The 21,830-nt window shown below is 39.0% G+C and overlaps 1 protein-coding gene across 6 annotated transcripts in view; it reads left to right on the top strand.

The window, feature by feature from the left end:
- The window catches only part of LOC129779526 (liprin-alpha-1), a 458,998-nt gene that overhangs the window by 21,747 nt on the left and 415,421 nt on the right, over positions 1 to 21,830 (top strand). For all 6 annotated transcript variants that reach the window (XR_008743689.1, XM_055787066.1, XM_055787064.1 and 3 more), the window contains exon 2: positions 5,728 to 5,829. Coding sequence is in view for 5 of the 6 variants with exons in the window: in XM_055787066.1 (XP_055643041.1) it covers positions 5,728 to 5,829 (102 nt within the window). In the remaining variant the exon portion in view is untranslated. The remainder of the gene's footprint in view (positions 1 to 5,727; positions 5,830 to 21,830) is intronic.

Raw genomic sequence — 21,830 nt, 5'->3', positions numbered from 1 at the left:
AAATATATTTTAGCATGAAAACTATGTTTTATCAATACAGAAATCATTAAACTATCCATCTACAAGGTCGTGTACATCAGTGGTCAGTTAATGTGAAAGCCATGACCTAAACAAAAGTGCATGATCCTTTCACTCACTGACAAATTTCGGGAAGGCCTATAGATTAAGTACGGAGCTCGCTGTCGCGAATAATCCACACCGCGGATCATCCGCTCGCGGATAATCGTGGTTCCACTGTATTCGAAACAAAGAATGACTTTCTCCTGGTGTAGACAGGCTTTGAGGATAGCTAACGTAGGTCATTTGGCTGGCTCAAAGATTTTTTTTCACTCGACATTTTTGTGAATGCTTCGATTTTGCATCACCAGCCACGATCGAAAATACGAAATACCATTACCATAAAAAATCCATTAAAAGTTTTCTGCTAAAATATTTTTATTTCGTGTTTGTACTAGGCCTAGGCGATTCCCCATCGATTTCTAGAAGATCCGTCTTTTGGATTCTGATATCAGATTTTTTGAATCGATCTTTTGTACTCGAGAAAACCGAAAAATTCGATTTTTTTGCTTTCAATTTTTTCGATCTTTGAAAAACTTTTTGTAGATTTTATTTTCAGTATACGTCGATTTTAATCTCACCAAAGACCACCTAACAAATTTTTTCAACATAATGTCAACATTTAGATCGCTTCCTCTGCGATTTAATTTCGTACAAATGCTGATAGAGACAGAACTAGCGGCAGTTAGTTGGCTCAACCAGTGGCTCATAGGATAGCTGAACTTGATGTTGACATCAATTCCATGTGAAAGGTTGGTTTTTAGAACTGGTGCCAGAATAAAGAATCGGTTTCGACTGCATGACAGACGTATGGCACGTTTGGCCTTTATGGGATCGTTGTTAGCCGAGTTCTGGGCAGATACCAGTTGTTGAATTTCTTATAATTCTCCTTAAATTAATTTATCTGATAAAACGACTCCCTGACGGAACAAGATGAATACTCCTGATAATATTCTTTTTCTGGATTTTAAAATTTGTTGTGTTCTCAATGCTGAGGATCAAAACAAAATGCGTTTGATGTTTGAATAGAAATATAAAATTTGTATTTCCTGTTTAAAGGACAGCAACACTCCTATAGAATAATCAGAAAAATTCGTAGGTACCGATATAATCAGAGGATCGATCCCTACGCCGTTTAGAAAATCGATTCGATAAGATCTATCTTTTTGTAAAGATCACCCAACCCTAGTTTGCACCTTATTTTTAGTTCATTAACGCGTTATCCGCGATTTTCGTTATTCGCGGTGACCTTCCCAAACTATTTCACGGATAATCGGATTTCTATTGTATTTGTAATGGAGCTGCTAATTCATATGTCGTGTACTGAGGATTATTCTTGATCAGCGTCTCGATTTGATTATCATTATTGACGATATGAACTTTCTGGGCAACCCAATAGAAGCGTATTCCAGAACGAAGAAGAGATGTTAAGAACACTTTCGAGAGTTACAATGCGTGTTTCCATAACAGAATTTGTTGTTTGTGTTTCATTTTCGCGAATCCTTGGAAGTTTTCAGAAGACGAAACGGGTTTTACATCAAGAGCGGAAGTTGAACCAAAAACTCCAGCTAAGAAAACAATGTCGTATATTTTTAATATTACAACATTCTAGCATGCTTTGACGATGTCTTCATCCTGTCATTTCAGCATTGTCTTCTCAAACTAATAAAAATAAATCGGATATGAAAAATATGGATTTTTTTCAGACAGCTCAACCTTGATAAACACCGATAAATTTCTCGGAAATGCAGAATAATTTTCATTCATTGTTAAATACAGATGTGATTTTTTTTTCAAGTTATGTATTTAACGTGTCCACGTGGACTTTATCTATTCTCCTCCCCCCTCACCATGGACAAGCGTGGACATTTCCGTAACCCCTACCCCCTCTAAAGTTGTCCACGTGGTATGTGGACAGCCCCTAAAGATGTGTTCCAAATATCAGATCAATCGGTCAACAGAAAAGGGGTCAAATTTCAATTAATGTGGTACAGCGCCATAGACAAACATGTTACATACAAACATACAAATATATCACAGCTAAATAAAACCGTTTAAAAACTTCAGCATTCATTCTGACTCTCTTCTTCTTCTTCTTCAATGGCACTAACGTTCCTAGAGGAACTTCGCCGTCTCAACGTAGTATTACTTGCGTCATTTTTATTGGTACTTAGTTGAGATTTCTATGCCAAATAACACGCCTTGCAATGCATTCTGAGTGGCAAGCTCTAGAAAACGCGTGATCACAGTGCAAGTCGGAGGAAATTTCTTCGACGAAAAATTCCCCCGACCAGAACGGGAATCGAACCCGAACACCCGGCATGTTAGTTATGACGCTAACCACTCGGCCACGGGAGCACGTGGCATTCTGACTCTCACTCTTGCGGTAACGCACCGCATACATCGTCTGCAAATGCAGATTTCTCTTATGCTGAAAATCAATCTCAAGATAGCGTCTTTTCGGCTTGGCGTCCGATGATAGAATGTGGTTATCACCATCGCTCATTTTATATAGCCATATAACGTTAAAGTTGTAGCGACCGCCTTTGTCTATTTACAACCTCTTTTGTCCCCCTCCTTTACCTTGTCCATACGTATCGCCCGTACCCGTTGTTGCTTGTAATGAATAACTGTTTGCTGCGGGAGCGCAGACGAAATGTATGGGGAGGTAGGGAATTCTTTCTTTCAATTTTTCATCAATTTGAACTTTATATGAGCTGAAAAACCGTAATGTGTTGCATATAAACAATTGCTGAGAATATTTCCTATATTGTGTGTAACGTTTTTGTTACAAACGATATGAGTTATGCAGTGTTGCCAGGAGATCGATGCAAGTCGAACCGGGGGGTTCAACACTCCTCCTCAACGCTGAATGATTTGATACCGATCGCCTCCCGTAGTTGTCGAAGTCTCACAGATTGTAACGGCTTCGTTAGCAAATCAGCTTCCATGTGCTCGGTCGGGCAATACTGCAGTTTTATGATGTCGTCTCGAACCATATCTTTGACGAAGTTAAATTTAGTGTCGATGTGTTTTGCCTTGCGCTCGGATCGGTCTCCTCGAGCAATACAACTCTGGTTGTCCTCGTTAACCAGGATCGGGAGAACCAGGTGTATACCGACGTCGAACATCAACTTCTGGATCCACTTTATCTCCTGCAGACACTCCGCAAGGGCCACGTATTCAGTCTCGGTGCTAGACAGGGCCACGAACTTCTGTTTGTGGCAACCCCATCCGATGAGTCCGTCATCGAACTTAAACAAATATCCCGAATTTGACTTGCGGTCGCTGACGTCGCCTGCCCAGTTGTCATCCACAAAAAACTCAAGCTGCTGAGCATCACCGCTTAGGTGCAACAAAGCTTCATGTTCCAGACGCTGGCTACCTGTATGAGTCCATACTGCGTCGCAATCGGCAGACTTCGTTCTGCCTTCCGTTCGCATACCCCGGCGGCTGACGCATGAAGATCTCCTCCTGTAGCTGGCCGTGAAGATTGGCCGTTTTGATGTCTACGAGCTTTGTTGACATCTTCCGCTTGCTTGCCACTACCAGCATCATTCGGAACATAAGCTGCTTCACTACGGGGGCGAAGACCAGATCGTAATCGGTCCCAAATTTTTGGTAGAAGCCCAGTGACACCAGCCGCGCTTTGAAAATTGCCTTCCTCATTTGACTTACACTTAAAAATCCATTTGGATTCGATGGCTTTACGGTCTGGGGGCAATTCTGCCAGCTCCCACGTACCGTTGTCACAATAAGACTATAATTCTTCCGCCATTGCTGATTTCCATTCAGCGCATTGCGGACCGGATACAGTTTCTCTATACGACCCAGGTTCAACAAAAATTTGCTTCACCGATTTCACTCCTTCAGAGTACCGCGCCGGTGTAATACCAGCTGTTGCCCTCTGTGAACGACGAGCGAGTTGAGGTGGAACTGACACCAAGTCTACAGGCACCTACGTCATCATCAATCCATAGTCCGCGAAGCCAGTCGTAGTCATTATCGTGCCAAAAGCCTTGTCACACATCGTCGTCTTGTTCGTCCCAGCCATAGAAATCACCTTCGGAGTTTGTATCATCCACCCCGTGGGGTTCGTCGTCTTGATTCATCACTTTATCGAAAGTTCACTCGATTTCGTCGTTGCTTTCCGGAATCAGCTTCAGTTCGACTCCATAGCCTTGCTTGGATCCGTCTCCAAGCTCAATAAAAGGAATATCCCGACTGGCACGTAGCCAGCGCATCCGAACAATCGCAGGTAACCCAAATCCGGTTTTCTGGCGAACCAAATCTCATATGGTGAATGGTCTACTGCTGCAGATGGTAAACGGTTCTGCAGGTAGCAAGCGGAGTTTATTACTTCCGCCCAAAATCGCTTGTGCATGCTTGCATCCAGAATCGGACATCGGCCCATCTCGCTTAGCAACCGGTTCTTCCGCTCGGAAACCCCGTTCTGCTGGGGTGAGTATGCAGCGGTGTACTCCGCCTTTATCCCTTCGTCCGCATAGAACTTCCGAAATGCCTTGCTTGAGTACTCACCACCCTGATCGGAGCGAATGATTCGCGGTTTGCGACCGAACTGGTTCTCTACCAATCTAACGTTCTCCCGAATGTTCTCCTCGACCTCCGATTTGTGTTTTAGGAAATAAACGTAAGTGTAACGACTGTGATCGTCTATCAGGGTCATATAATAGCGACATCCTCCTGGGGTCGTTTCCTACATTGCCCTGCAAACATCGCTGTGTATTATTTCCAGCACTTCGGTCGATGTTTTTTCGACAACCTGCGGGGATGATGGTCGAGTTATTTTCCCTTCGCTGCAGCATTAACAGGTCCAGCGAATGCCGCAATCCACAACGTTCAGACCCGTCGCCAAATCGTGTCATGTGATTTTGCCGAGAATTTCTGGATCCTTGTGTCTCAAGCGGCGATGCCGATGCTTTTCTTTTTTCGGTTTGCTCTTCTTCTTTTTATCATCACTGTCGCTGCTATTCTTCCGTGCCAGGAACTCCTTGCAGTCGCGCTTCTTATGTCCGGCATGACCGCAAAAGAAACACACACCTGCCGATTTCACCTCATTTTTTGCCTTCAGCACCCGCTCCTCCTGAAGTTTCTCGCTGGAAAATGAGGGCTCAGTAGAGAAGAATATAAGTACGTGTGGACGCCAGTACACTACTGACAAGAAGAGAGTTTTATTAACGTTTTTGTTACAAACGATATGACGTTACGCAGTGTTACCAGAAGGGCTCTTGTTCAGTAGCTGCACTCGAACCGGGGGGTTGAACAGTTGCTTCGATCATCCGACCCAAAGCGTGAATCGATTAGGCCATCTTGCTCCCGATCTTCCTCTTCGGTCTCTAGTGAACTTTACCATCGCGGAGCACCGTCGGGTAGTCGGAACTAGAAATTCGCTCGACGTTTTCGCCTTTCTCCAGGTGGGAGGGGATTTGGTAAATGTCGGATCGGCTAGTGCAATTCCACTGGTTCATAAATGAAGTTATTTTCGAATATAGTTTTCTGGTTATTATTTGTTATATCCACTTTATTTATTATATCTACCACCAATGAGAAAGTACTCATTGCTATTTTACCGTAGCTTGCATAACATTAATTGAATTTAATCAAATTAATTTTCTGTATATTTATATACATATGTGAATGTTTTTTCAGGAGTTCTCCACATTAACGAAGGAACTAACTCAAGCGAGAGAAACGCTTCTTGAAAGAGATGATGAAATAGGCGAGCTGAAGGCGGAAAGAAATAATACTCGGGTATGTACTATAGGGTGTTTATTTATAAGTCACTTACTTTGTATAAGGAGGAAGTAATCAATATTCATATTCTGCAAAGATTATTTGATTCATTTCATTTGAGGAGTTCAAGTTTAAAAAATATATTCTCTATTCTCTATAATTTGTGAAAAAAGTTTAAGAACACACGAAGAGAGGCAACAACATTACTGTTATTCTGTTATTCTCTATCAGATCAAAAGGGCCAAGTGCAGTGTAAAAATATAAAAGTTTTAATGAAAATTTTTACTTCATATTGTTTGATTACCCAACACATGTAGTCCTGACACTGACTTAACCATTTGTAGATGAATTTCCTGTTTGATCCACACATAATTACTATTATAATATAAAATCGTCATAAGACACAGTTTTCGTTCAATATGCTTCTGCGATATCGGAAAAAGCCTCTTATTTCATCACATGAAATAAATATTCGATACGTCAAAGTAAATTTTCATTCATAATTTTGAGTTTGAAAGCAGGTTTATTCCACCTGAATATCCATCATTATTTTCGCCTCCCAATGAAATCACACGTAGCTTAATGCCGTCTACTCGAATATACTCTTCGAAATCAGAATCCGAATTGGATTACGATTCCAAAAATACAAAAGCAAAAGCAGCAGGTTTTCCATTTTCATAGTCTTTATTTCTAGATTTTCCAAAACAATACTCGGAACTTGACAGTTCAGTGTAGTTGCATCGGTGAACCCGAGTGCTAACCCGTGAAACATCTCAGTGCGAAACTAACAGCTTTCGGGGCGAACTAGTGCGACACTGAGTGAATAAAAAAACGTTTTGACAGCAGTTAGTGCGGCACTGGGGTTGAAACTGAACAAAAACGAATTCGCTATAATACACTGCATTTTGACAGTGTCAAACATGTCCGGGTCGCAAATGCAATTTGCGACTAGTGATCTCCGATAATCGTTCGAATAATCGAATACTTCCTACAGAAATCGATTATTAATCGAACGAATACTACGCAACCAATAATCGAAGCGAACGAATAATTTACGTCGATTAATCGATCCAAACCCAGAGAGAAAAAACGAACGGTTTTATCCTGAAATTCAATCATTATTTTTGACGGTCCCCTAAACTCGTAAACGAATTTCAATGCAATCAACGCGAATTGAGTTTCGTTTACGAGTTTAGGGAAGCGTAAACGATAAAATTGATTTTCAGGCGAAATGAATACAGTTTTGATTCCCGATGGCTTTCTAGCAAATGAAAAATATAATAATTATTTCTCTCAGTGTGATCGATTAATCGATTATTTGGGGCGACTAATCGTACCGAATAAAGTGCGATTCACATACAACATCCACGTCACGTTCACGTTCCGTCACGTCACGTTGCGTCAATTATTCTTCCTTGCAATTCCTATTGAAGCGAATCGGTGCACCTTGTTACGTAGATCTGCCTTAAGTGCGATTCACATACAATATCCACGTCACGTTCACGTCCCGTCACGTCACGTTACGTCAGTTATTCTACCAAGCAATTATTATGAAAACATTCACATACACCGGCAACGTAACGACCCGTCAGCATACGTTCAACGAAAACGACCGGCAGGATTTGTAGAAAAGAATAATTGACGGAGACGGACGGCTCGTTTGGTTTTTGTCTGGGCTTTGTGTCTCGGCTTTTGTTTTGATTTGGTTGTACAGTAATTTATATTCAATTCGACATTAAGCAAATTGAACAGATCTGTGATGCAATACGTTTAATTGGAAATTTTTACCTCTTATTGGACATTTTTGTAAACATTGAGTTCGGAGCCCAAATTATGGCCCCACATCGAAAGTCACCACCAGTCGCGAATGTCCAATTACTGGTCAAAATAGACTCCAAGGCGACACTGAATGGTGCCTCAGCATATCGCATGATAAGTAACTTACTGTACTTTTTATGTCAACATATCTCTTAGCTCCAAATTTCGGAGTGAGAATCATTCGCGAATAGCTGAGAGAAATATTCTATTTATTATTATTGTTGAATAAGGGACTACGGGGTTTAAGTAGTTAAATAATTGAATTCAATGATTTTCATTGAATTTTTCAAAACTTAGAACTGATTCTAGGCATGCTGATTTGAAAGAGGGCATTGCAATTTAAAATTGTTGTAGGTGGCGACACCATGAATAACATTACATAAATCATTCGTTTGACATTTGACGTGACGGTGCTGGTGGAAGCATTGACTGCATGTCTGAATTGGTGGAGACGTTGACGGAACGTAGACGTTCTTCTCCGTAACGTTCTATGTGAATCGCACATTAAGCTCACCGAGAAGTTTGATAGTTTGGCAATGACAGCTAAATTTGCGACAAATCTTGACTCGCAGATCATATCCTCTTGGCCGGGGCCTGATAAGTATATATAATGTCTAAAACTACCGTGGTAATTCGCATTAACAACTCGACCACAACAAGCGTGATGGTTTATGTTTCATCGTTGTTCGCCGTTCTGGAAAAGGGCGCAGCGAATTGATGCCATCTATATGACTTCATCAAAAAATACATATTAAACGCTTTCACATTCACCTTCGATTCTCTCACATTCTCTCGGCGGTGAACAAATTGAGCAGAATGAGCCTACCCGCTTGGTTCATTCGATGGATTCGCATTGTTTAAGCAAACTAGACCCGTTTAACATCACGTTCGGTGTGGCTAGAGATGCTATTCTGCTACTCAATTAATAGCGAATTCGTTATTGTTCAGTTTCAACCCCAGTGTCGCACTAACTACTGTCAAAACGTTTTGACGTAGGACTACGTCTAACCGGAAGAAATAGGGGGTGAAATGGAAATCTAGGCACTGAACAAGTAGGAAAAAATGCAAGATTTGGAACGCTTAGAACTCGAGCATTTCTCAATAGATCGCAAAGGTTTATGCATCAATTGATAGGAAATATATCTACGCATAACATAACTACGAATAACATTTCATTTTTCTTGAGATAAATAATTGAATAATTGTGAAATATCAAGCATTCTCAAAATTCTCTATGTGCCCATTTTTGATTGGTCCATTTCGTGCTCCTCAAATCGTACCGACCAAAACGGGCAACCAGAGCAGCAGCGAAATAGAATGAAGCACGATTGGAAAGGAAAAAGAAAAAAATGAACGAAACATTGGTCGCAGTCTCACACATGCGTAATTCTCGAGTCAGCCAGTCAGCTTAAAAATCCCCGCTCCGCTGCCGTAACGATCATTCTCATTCAAACCGTACACCACATCGGTTCGCATCACAACACATCAACAAACCAACCCAAGCACCCATGTCTGGACATGGTAAAGGAGGAAAAGTGAAGGGAAAGGCAAAATCCCGCTCGAACCGTGTTGATATGGAGTTCCCCGCAAGGGTAGCTAGGCCGAGCGCGTTAGTACCAGTGCACCAGTCCACCTAGCCGCCGTTATATAGTTTCGGCCGCCGAAGTGATCGAGTTGGCTGGTAAAGCTGCTCGCGACGATAAGAAAAACCGCATTCAGAACAGAACACATCAAGACAACAACAATCGCAGTTGCAGCGAGTGGCGAGTGGCAAACGCAATCGCAAAACGGCAGCAGGTAGCAGAAGAAAAAAGTTTGTTCTTTTTACAATCTGCTTTGGTGGCAAATCCAGAACAAGGCGGCATCGAGGGCGTTCGAAATGGTTTTTTTTTTTTCAAAACCACGAGTACTAAGTTTTCTAAATTGGAACCATTCCATAAAACAAGGCGCTTTTCAGGGCCATTAAACCTTCCAAAAAAGAGTTTAGGAAATAAAGTTCAATGCGTTCTAAAACATTATCCAAAATAATAATAAAACACAAATTGATGTTTTCATAATTTGTTTGCCAGGATCTGATGAGTATGTGAATTTGGCAGTAGTTCTGAGCTTATTGATAGTTGGGGACTTTCAAGATTATTCAATTTTCACCAACTCTCAAATTGTTTCCAGATTGAAAGTACAGTAATTTACAATTAGTTCGACATTTAGCTAATTGGACGGACATGTAATGCGACTTATTTAGTTGGACATTTTTGTAAACATAGAGATCCAAATTATGACCGCACATTGAAAGTCGACACTGTACCACTGTCATCGCAAATGTTCAATTACAGGTTAAAATCGCCTCCAATGCGACACTGAGTGGCGCTTCGGTACGTTGCATTGAATGTAATTTACTGTAAAATATGTCACAAGCTGGATGGGAAGAAATTTTCCAACTGTGAAAGCTGAGGCGAGTGGCAAATGCAATCGCTAAACAGAAAGGTTTAGCCGAACAAGATGGGGATATCGAGTGACAACAAAACAATAAACTCTTTAGATTGAAGATAATTTTGTGATCCTGAAAAGGACCCTTTTTAGCCTGCATGTGAATCCAACGAGCGAACAAATCGTAATGAATGTATTTTTTGCCATCGCTCCCTTTTAACGCTCATTCGTTCGTCTCGTTGGATTTGCCCCTCTGGCTGAGTCTGCCGATTTGTCTCTATCCTGTGAGTGTGTACCGCTAGAGTATAAAACACGCGGACCCCAAAAAAATATCTTATTTTCTTTCAAACCGTAAACCCGTGTGGTTGTACGGCATCGGCATCGTGGACTTAACAAAGGAGGACAAGTTAAGGGAAAGGTAAAGTCTCACTCGAACCGTGCAGGTCTCCAGTTCTCTGTTGGTCGCATTCACTGATTGCTCCGCAAGGGGAACTAGGCCGAACGGATTGGTGCCGGAGCACCAGTATACCTAACAGCGATTATAGAGTTTCGGCCGTCGGAGTGCTCGAGTTGGCTTGCAAAGCTGCTCACGACAATCAGAAAACCCGCCTCAAGAACAGAGCAGCTTCGGTTCGGCGCTCATCAAAGCAACAATTAGTTTCAGTGAGTGGCAAAGTGCTTCTCCGGCACGTCGCATTAAATGTAATTTACTGAACAATATGTCACAAGCTGGATACGAAGAAATTTTCCAACTGTGAAAGCTGTGGCGAGTGGCAAACGCAATAGCTAAACAGGAAGGTTTAACCGAACAAGATGGTAATATCGAGTGATAACAAAAACACAACACCAAAGGTTCTTTTCAACCTAATCCATTTTTCAGGTAGATAGGTAGGTATTCACGTAGGAGAAGAAAATAAAACAATATATTTAAAATATATATTTAACAAAAGCTGTCCCCTTTGTATAGTCCTACGTCACTCCGGTTATGTCCCCGACATTACCCACCCGTCTTTTTTTTATTCTCTCAGTTTCGCACTCAGAGTCGCACTAGTTCGCCCCGAAAGCTGTTATGGCGGGTTTACATTAGGGAGATCTATAGCTATAGATGGATTTATTCACGTGAAAATAGGTGTAAATATGATACACTTATTCGAGGTATATATAACTTGAATAAATTCAGCATATGTAAACGCTTGTGAATTTCTCACTGGTGAGAAATCACTAAAGTTGGATGCAGTTCTTCTTTAGGTGAATAAATTCACCGAAAATATGAATATATTCATTATAGAAGTTCACGCTAGTGTAAACGGTTGATGCGATTTCTATAAATCTCATCATATTTCTTCACATGAATATATCACTAGTCAAACCCACCCTTAGTTTCGCACTGAGATGTTTCACGGGTTGGCACTCGGGTTCACCAATACAACTATACTGAACTGTCAAGTTCCGAGTATTGTTTTGGAAAATCTAAAAATAAAGACTATGAAAATGGAAAACCTGCTGCTTTTACTTTTGTATTATTGGAATCGTTATCCAATTCGGATTCCGATTTTGAAGAGTATATTCGAGTAGACGGCATTAAGCTACGTGTGATTTCATTGGGAGGCGAAAATAATGATGGATATTCAGGTGGAATAAACCTGCTTTCAAAATCAAAATTTACTTTAACCTATCGAATATTTATGTTATGTGATGAAATAAGAGGTTTTTTTTTCGATATCGCAGAAACATATTGAACGAAAACTGTGTCTAATGACGATTTTATATTATACAGTAGAACCCCGATTATCCGCGAAATAGTCGGGCTAGACCAACGCGTATAACGAAAATCGCGAATAACGCAATAAAGGGCTAAAAATGAGGTTTGTACACGAAATAATATATTTTAGCAAGAAAACTCAATGCAGAAATCATTGAACTATCCTTCTGTAAGATCGTGTACATCAGTGATCACATAACGTGAAAGCCATGACCAAACAACAGAGCGAGACTCTATCATTCACTGACAAATTTTGGTAAGGTTTATATAATTACTAGGGAACTCGCATTCGCGGATAATCGAGGTTCTACTGTAATAGTAATTATTTGTGGAACAAACAGGAAATGCATCGACAAATGTTTAAGTGAGTGTCAGAACTACATGTGTTAGGTAATCAAACAATATGAAGTAAAAATTTACATTCAAACTTTTATATTTTTACACTGCACTTTGCCCTTCTGATCTGATGGAGAATAATTTACCTCCCAAGCACTAATATCGCCACCAGACGTCAACACTGTACATTACAGTTTTAAAAACGAATTCGCTATAAATCTCCTAAGTTAATGTTAGCTGACGACATGAGATTTTGGCATCGATTTGGATTTTGGTATCGATGCATTGCTAACTGGTGTAAAGTTAACAAAATCGTGCTCAATATTAGAAAATGCAACGTAATTTCTTTTTGTTGCAAGAGGAATACAACATTGTAAACAACCAGCATCGCTAGTGTAGGCACTAATAACCCTCCTGTACTCGCGCATACGGTCTAACAGATCGAGAATCAATGAGATGGCTGGATGAAATGACTATTAAAACTGAATGAAGTTAAAAAAATATTTTCTATTCTGTATTTCGATCGATTGGAAATATTTCGAACGATTTGATTAAACTCCATTCTGTATTCCGTTCGAGTTGTTTTTGCATTTCGTTCGACCTATTTTTCTTGGAACATTGGATGGGCAAAACGTTCGAAATAGGGAATGCGAAGTTATAACTCGAACGAAATGTAAATCCATCGGAATACATAATTGGGCTGACAGTGACTCAAATCCGTTATCGTATTCTACCATGCAGATTTCTTTTCCCTTCTTCTGAAAATCGAAAACAAGCTTTCGGAACATTCTATTTAGATAAAGTCATAGTGTCATATGAGAGTTGAAAGGTTTTATATCTGTTTTCAGAGTAACGGTTCTTAATTTTCTAAGAATGGCGATTGTGTGTGGTAATGTATGAAAATTGACTCAAACTAATATTCGTACGCTGGTTGAAATCTCAACTCGATTTTGAAGGTGTTGACCAATTTCAGAATTCCATCATTAGTATGGTATCCCTAGTTCATTGCAACTATTTTTAGCTGTCTGTAGCCGTTATCTATGTGTTTTTGGTGTATTCGAAAGGAACGTTATTTTTAGAAATTTGATGGTTTCTAAATTTCCTACACAGATAACTTCCTTAGTTTTTTACTTGGAATGATGTCGAAAGATTGTGGAGGAATATCATTAATTTTTGAGCAATGTAACCATTATTGTCTTGATAAAACTTGAATTCTCGATTCCATTCCATTTCGTTGACATTTTGCTTCAAATATCATTCAGGGTGTTCAAGTGAACATTCTTATCCATTACACCATCGATAGAAAATCAAGTTGAGCAACATAAATTTTGTAATGTGCCTAGGAAGGGCAACATGAATGCCTGAGCACAGAGGAACAAACCATGTTTCTCAGCAAAAAAAAATCAGTAACTTAAATTTGATTTTTCCAAATAGCATGAAACATGTCAATGTCTTACTGGTAAGATGTTACTTCCGTAGATGAGTCCAAAGTTAATATTTTTGGCTCCGATGGCATCTTTTCGTATGGGGCAAGCCAAACGATGAATTAAGGTGAAGGTGGAAGCTAGCCATTGTAGTAGTATAGGTAAACCCACGTGTAAAAATGGGGTAATAGTGTTTGTGTCGCTACATTGACACGAGTCTTTGAATAACTTCGAAAAAAAGCAATTCAATACTAAAGTAAGTGTATGAACGATATGTTCCGATAAACAATTGCAAACATATATATATATATATATATATATATATATATATATATATATATATATATATATATATATATATATATATATATATATATATATATATATATATATATATATATATATAATAATCTTTTACCCGCTTCTTTCAATGTAATTCTTGCAACTGAAACTAGCTGGGAAGAAAGCGTAAGAAGCGAAGAAGTTTTTGGAAATAATTTTAACGTATTCCGGCACGACCGCAACTTATCGTTATCTCAGAAGAAGTCTGGAGGAGGGGTCCTCATTGCCATTAATGCAAATTTCACTTCTGAGGAACTTATAACCGAAAAACATAAAGAATTTGAGCATGTATGGGCAAAATTATCTATAGCTGGCGAAGTACACATATTTGCTTCTGTGTATTTCCCACCCGAACATGCAAATAAAAAGTCGTATGAATTATTTTTTCAGAAGGCAAATCGAATTGCAGAAACACTAGAACCAGAAGTGAAATTGCATATCTATGGCGACTTCAATCAAAATAAAGTAGACTTCATTCCCGATAATGATAATGAATGCATTCTACTCCCAGTCGTCGGGGAAAATGAAACCCTACAATATATATTTGACGAAATTGCACATCTCGGTCTTAACCAAATAAATCATGTAAAAAATTTCCAAAAATATTATCTAGACCTATTATTTACTAACATCACCGACGACTTTTGTGTGAATGAGTCCATGACTCCTCTTTGGAAAAATGAAAAAATTCACACAGCAATTGAATATTCAATCTTTATACATAATAGACAATTGCCCATCGACTGGGAGTATGAAGCAGTATCGGAATATAACAAGACGAACTTTGAAGCAATCAAATGTAGCCTACAAGCCATAGAATGGCAAACTTTATTAAACAGCGAACGAGATGTCAACTTAACTGTACATATTCTTCACGAAATTCTGAATAACATAATATCAGAATTTGTGCCGAAGAAAAGAAGACGAAGAAATTCAACTAGCAAATATCCTATTTGGTTTAACGTTCAAATAAGAAATCTAAAGAATAAAAAACAAAAAGCACATAAAAAATACAAAATAGACAAAAGTCATCAAAATTTGCTTGAATATCAAAATATTTCCCAAGAATTAAATTTTGCACTTTTAGTGCACACGAAGAGTACAATAGAAAGGTCGAAACTGAAGTCAAATCATGCCCGAAGAAATTCTTTAATTACGTAAAGTCTAAGCTCAAAAGCAATAACTTCCCATCGCAGATGCATCTCGATGAGGATGTGAGGAATTCTTCGAACGAAATTTGTAATCTTTTTGCAAATTTCTTTCAGGAAGTATATATCACATTTTCCGAAGAAAATCGCGATCGGAACTACTTTTCATTTTTACCGGATTATCCAAATGACATATCGGTGAACTATCTTTCACAACAGGAAATATGCCATGCACTAAAAAAATTAGACGGAACAAAAGGACTAGGACCTGACGGAATAGCACCTATATTCCTAAAGAACCTGGCTGAGGAACTCACCCTTCCCTTACATTGCATTTTCAATATGTCACTACAAACTGGAATATTCCCAGAAAAATGGAAACAATCTTTTTTGGTACCTATCTTTAAATCAGGCGCTAAATCTGACGTACGTAATTATCGTGGAATTGCCATTATCTCTTGCATTCCTAAACTATTCGAAGCAATAGTCAACGGAAAAGTCTTCCAACAAGTAAAGAATAGAATTACGTGTATGCAACATGGCTTCTTCAAAGGCCGTTCAACTGCAACTAATCTGTTGGCTTTTGTGACTTTTATTTTGAATGCAATGGAAAATGGCAAACACGTAGAAACTCTTTACACTGACTTCAGTAAAGCATTTGATCGCATCGACATTCCATTACTACTCTTCAAATTGCAGAAAATAGGAATGGAACAAAGACTCTTAAACTGGCTCAATTCTTATCTAACAAACCGTGAACAAATTGTTCATTTTCAAAATTCTCTTTCAAATCCAGTAAAAGTCACATCGGGAGTCCCACAAGGCTCTCATCTTGGTCCTCTTCTTTTCATTCTGTACGTTAATGACATCTCCTTCGTTCTCAAGCGTATCAATGTACTTGTGTATGCCGACGACATGAAGCTTTTCGCGGAAATTGGAAATGAAAACGACATCGAAGCATTTCGAAACGAAATACATGTATTCCATACTTGGTGTGATAAAAATCTACTAACACTGAATGTGAAAAAGTGCAACTCTATAACATTTAGCAGAAAAAAACATGTACCAAATATTGTAATATGTCTTGGAAATCAAAATGTAGAAAAATGAGAGATCTAGGCGTCGTCCTGGACTGTAAACTCACATTCATAGAACACTACAACTCTGTAATAAATAAGGCGAATAGTGTGTTAAGCTTTGTCAAACGCTTCTCACATAACTTCCAGGACCCATACACAATAAAGCTTTTATATATTACATATGTAAGGCCTATTCTGGAATACTGTAACATCGTTTGGAACCCGTATATGGTCGTACATGAAGAACGCATTGAGTCAGTCCAGAAACAGTTTCTTCTATTTGCACTTCGTAAACTCAACTGGACCTCATTTCCACTTCCTTCATATGAAGCACGTTGCATGCTCATAAACATCCAAACACTAAAAGAACGCCGTGAATTTGCAATGCTTTCTTTTGTTAATGACCTAATTTCGCAACGAGTACAGTCAGCTGAATTACTAGAAAAACTAAATTTCTATGTACCTGGGCGTCAACTAAGAACGCGAAATTTGTTTCTAACCAAAACATCCAGAACAAATTATGCAAATAACGCCCCTATCAATCGCATGATGCGTATATACAATCAGCACTGCGAAATAATTGACACAACAATGAATAAAAAACAGCTAAAAAGAAACATGTACCGCAAAAATAATATTTAACCTAAGAAAACATTGTAACATTAGTGTATAAGTGTGTAGTCTACATTTGTTTGACGAAATGAATAAATATATATATATATATATATATATATATATATATATATATATATATATATATATATATATATATATATATATATATATATATATATATATATATATATATATATATATATATATATACTAGCTAACCCGGCAAACTTCGTCCCGCCCATTTACTTGATTAATTCTCGAGTAATGCAGAAATTTGTGTTTTATTTGTATGGCAGCCACCCTACAGTTTCCATATCCCTAATTTGGTTTAATTTGCTTGATTAATTCTCGGGTAATGCAGAAATGGGTAATGAAGAATAATTTCGATTATACAAAACTGAACGGACTGTTCACCACAGAAGACATAATGGGACAATTACAAGAGATCTATCGAGAACATTTCGGTCAACAGAGATTGTTGAAAATTAGGTACACCCAGAATCTATTGGAAGACATCGAGGAAGAAGACCAGCAATGGAACGTCGTCCGGAATGAGCACCATAGAGCTCACAGGTGTGCTGAAGAAAACGTGTTACAAATTCTTCGCAAATTTTATTTCCCTAAACTTCGTCAAAAATGCAAAGATTTTGCAACCAACTGTCAAATTTGCCATGAATGCAAATATGACAGGCGTCCTATCAAATTCCCGATTCAAGAAACTCCTATACCTAAAAGCCCTTTCCAAATCGTACATATAGATATACTTTTCCTGGAAAATAATCACTTCCTTACCTATATCGATAAATTTTCAAAGTTCGCTCAAGTGACACACATAGAATCCAGATCTGCAGTTGATCTGACACCAATTATAAAAGATATACTTTTAAAATATAAAACGCCTGAAATTCTTGTAATGGATGGTAAAAAATCCTTTATGACTGGTGAATTAGTCAACTTTTACAATTTGCATAAAATAACTCCATACGTCACAGCAACTGGTCGAAGTGAAATGAACGGTATAGTAGAACGTCTTCATTCGACTATATTGGAACTTTATCGAATCAACAAAACCGAAAATCCAGATAGATCTATCCTTGAATCAATCCAACTTTCTGTCCAAAAGTACAATGCGACTATCCACAGTACAACACAATTTACACCTTATGAAATAATACTTCCTTCTCCTCGGACTACTGAAATAATTGAAACTGCATACAAAAACCTTCGAAAAAAACAGAAAAAGGACATACAATACCATAATAAAAAGAAAAAACCTGTAGACATCGAGCAAAATCAAGACGCATACGAGACAACAAGACAAAGACTTAAACACAAAAATAGATATAAAAAAATCAAAATAGCACAAGTTCACAGAAGCACGATTACTACTGACAAGGGACGAAAAATACATAAAGACGACATAAAAATCAGGAAAATTTAACTGGACATTTGACTTTCTTCTTTTACAGACTGACGATTTGCCTTCTATTGACGCAAATTCGTCAGTTGTTATGGCTCGCGATTGTCTTGATGGGAGGCCTCTGGATGCAATCTGATCCTGGTTGCATCGGTTGTTATGATTCGTTGTTGCTCTAAGTGGTCGTGTGGGGTACATCTGGTCGTAACGTATCGTAACGTATAACGATCATATATATATAGAAGGTGCATCTGCACATTACTTGCACTGTGATCACGCGTATTCTAGAGCTTGCCACTCAAATGCATTCAAGGCGTGTTATTTGGCATAGAAATCTCAACTAAGTACTAATAAAAATGACGCAAGTAATGCTACGTTGAGACGGCGAAATTCCTCTAGGAACGTAAGTGCCATTGAAGAAGAAGAAGATCTGCACATGAATTGGGGGCCCTTTTGGTATTAACAAGTTCTTCCGCATAGTAACTCGATGTTGATAATTCCTTAATGTTTTCCTTCGTTGATCGCATTGTTTTCACATATTCACGTTAGAGAGCCTTAACGCTCTTCGTTAGCCGAGGCATTTTGTTTGAATGTAATACTTTTCCGTTTACTGTTTTTGTAAGCATAGGCAACCGTGGCAGTGTTCCGAGCTCTGCAATACAATTTTCTTATCCAATGTTAAAGTTGCTAAAACTTACATTATAGATCCATCAAACGTAGAAATAATAATTGTATTGATATCAAAACAATTTTATTCTATTGATTTTAATGACATGACACGCTATGACTCAGGAATAACATTTTATTGAGTGGTTTTTATAGCAGTTTCGATTATGTTGTCTGGCATCAGTGTTGAAAAAATAACGATTCTTTCACCAGTACAAGCAAAACCATTGCCGAAGATTAAAAAATGAAAATTTAACTTTCAGAGCATTAGCTCGAGTTTTCCGATGTTTTTCACTATACAGTGCGACAGCAGATTAAAATTTAATATCTTGTGAGTAATCGATTAGAGTTTGGTTGATATTACTTGATGGGAAGTGTGCGAAAACGATCATTTTCTTCACACTGTTTCGCAAAATTATTGATTTTCGGGCGAGGGGTGAGTGTTGAAAGAAATGAGCGCCATTGTGGCAGCCATTTGTGGCTAGCCTTAAACCTTCACCTTAAACGTAAAAAATCTGAAAACAACGTTTAAACATGGTGGTGGAGGGATGGTATGAGGGTGCATGTATGGGCAATTTAGTTTTCATCGATGGTGTAATGGATCAGAATGTTTACCTGAACATCCTGAAGGAAAAAATAAAGCAAAATGTCAACAAAATTGGTGGAATCGAGGATTCAAGTTTTACTACGATAATGACCCAGAGCATAAGGTATGTAAAGTTCGCACATGATTACATTACAGTTGCTCAAAAGTTATTATTTTTCCTCAACAATCTTCCAACATCAATCCCAGTAAAAAAAACTAAAGACGTTATCTGTGTGGGAAATTTAGAAACCAACAAATTTCTAAAAGTAACGATTTAAAAAAACACTTGATGAAAAAATGGACGAATATTCCTTCCAGATACACCAAAAACTCGTAGATAATGGCTAAAGACAGCTAAAAATAGTTGTAATAAACAAGGGATTCCATTCTAATGATGGAATTCTAAAATTGGCCAACGCCTTCGAAATCAAGTTGAGATTTTAACCAGCGTACGATTATGAGTTTGAGACAATTTTCATACATTAGCACGTACATTCGCCATTTTTAGAGACATAAAAACCATTATTCTGAAAACAGACAGCTATCATATGACACTATGACTTTATCTAAATAGAATGTTCCGAAAGCTTGTTTTCGACTTTTAAAAGAAGGGAAAAGAGATCTGCATGGTAGAGTACGATTACGGATTTGAGTCACTGTCACGGTTGGGGAAAAAGTTATCCATTATTTTTGGGTGAAATTCAAAACTATTTTTAATATGCTCGGATTGTCCGAAATATACACCGTTTTGTTGGAAAATCATAATGTCTCTATCATAGAGATCTTGGTCCTTATTAGCGAAAAACCATGGCCTACTGGTAAGCGTTGCGCTTGCCAAGATGGGGGCTTCGGGTTCGATTCCCGTTCGAGTCAGAAATTCTATCGTCATAGATCGTTTTTCTGGCTTGCACTGGTTCAGGGGAACTGTCTAGGGTTTGGTGGAATGAGCATTGGGCATTGCTAGTTCCCAAGAAAAGCCACAAAAACTCGGAAACAGCTCCTCTAAGCGAATTGACCCCGCTATAAGCGTCTTTGCCCAGTTCTGGTGGTACTCGGGACGTAAAGCAGCAGTATCACGATGGTCCTCCTGCGCACCACTAAAACACCAAGCAACGAACGATACATAAGAAGATTTGAACCGGACTAATCGACATAGACCCAGGCTACGAAAACGGACTAACGATTGGAAACTCGGGACGTGGAATTGTCGATCTCTCAATTTATTCGGAAGTACTCGTGTGCATTTTCCGAACTATTGAAAAACCGCAAGTTTGACATTGTAGCGCTGCAGGAAGTGTGTTAGGGAGGACCTACAATACGAACATTTCGCGATGATCATACCATCTACCAGAGCTGCGGCAACACTAACGAGCTGAGTACAGCTTTCATTGTGATGGGCAATGTGCAAAAGCGTGTGATTGGATGGTGGTCAATCAACACAAGAATGTGCAGGTTGAGGATTAAGGGCCGATTCTTCAACATCAGCATTATTAACGTGCACAGCCCTCACCTTGAAAGTTCCGATTATAACGAAGACGAATTCTACGCGCAGCTGGAACGCGAATACGAACGCTGCCCAAAACATGACATCAAGATCATCATCAGAGAGTTCAATGTCCATATCGGTAAAGAGTAGGAGTTCAAACCTGTAAATGGTATGTACAGCGCACACCAGTTAACAAATGAAAACGGCCTAAGACTCATCGATTTCGCCACCTCTAAGAATATGGCCGTACGCAGTACCTTCTTTCAACACAAATTCCTCCACCAATACACCACCCAATCAAACAGAATCTCAGATCGACCATGTTCTGATAGACGGTCAGCCTTTCTCGGACATAACTGACGTCAGAACCTATCGAACCATTCGGTACCGATGCTTGCGACGGTGTAATCTTACGCGACAGAAACAAGCAGATGTCGCCGAAAACTACGCACATTCGTTTGAAGCTGCGCTGCCGGAAGTGGAACAGATTGACGAAGCTTCTCTTGAGGACTGTTGTAGCATGATTGAACAGCATAGCGGAGAACATCCTAGGACATGTGGAACGAAGACGACGGTACGAGAGGTGCGATGATGTGTATCAGCAAGTGTTACACGAGAAGAACGCTGCGCGGGAGCTAATGCTGCGTCAAGTTACCCGTCAGAACGTGGAACGACATAGAGAGAAGCGAAGACAGCAAACCCAACTCTTCCGGGAAATTAAACGCCGCCAGGAAGAAAAGGAGTTGTGAAAAACTCGAACAGCTGCACCGTTCTCATGAGACACCAAAGTTCTATCAGAAACTCAATACATCCCTAAAAGGCTTCTTGTCACGAGCAGAAATGTGTCGGAATAAGGATGGGAGTATACTGACGAACGATGTGATGTGACCGAAAGGTAGAGGCAGCACTTCGA

This window comes from Toxorhynchites rutilus, chromosome 3, assembly GCF_029784135.1.
Source record: "Toxorhynchites rutilus septentrionalis strain SRP chromosome 3, ASM2978413v1, whole genome shotgun sequence".
Lineage (NCBI taxonomy): Eukaryota > Metazoa > Arthropoda > Insecta > Diptera > Culicidae > Toxorhynchites > Toxorhynchites rutilus.
The sequence above is the reverse complement of the archived record's forward strand: the minus strand, read 5'-3'. Positions and strand labels throughout refer to the sequence as shown.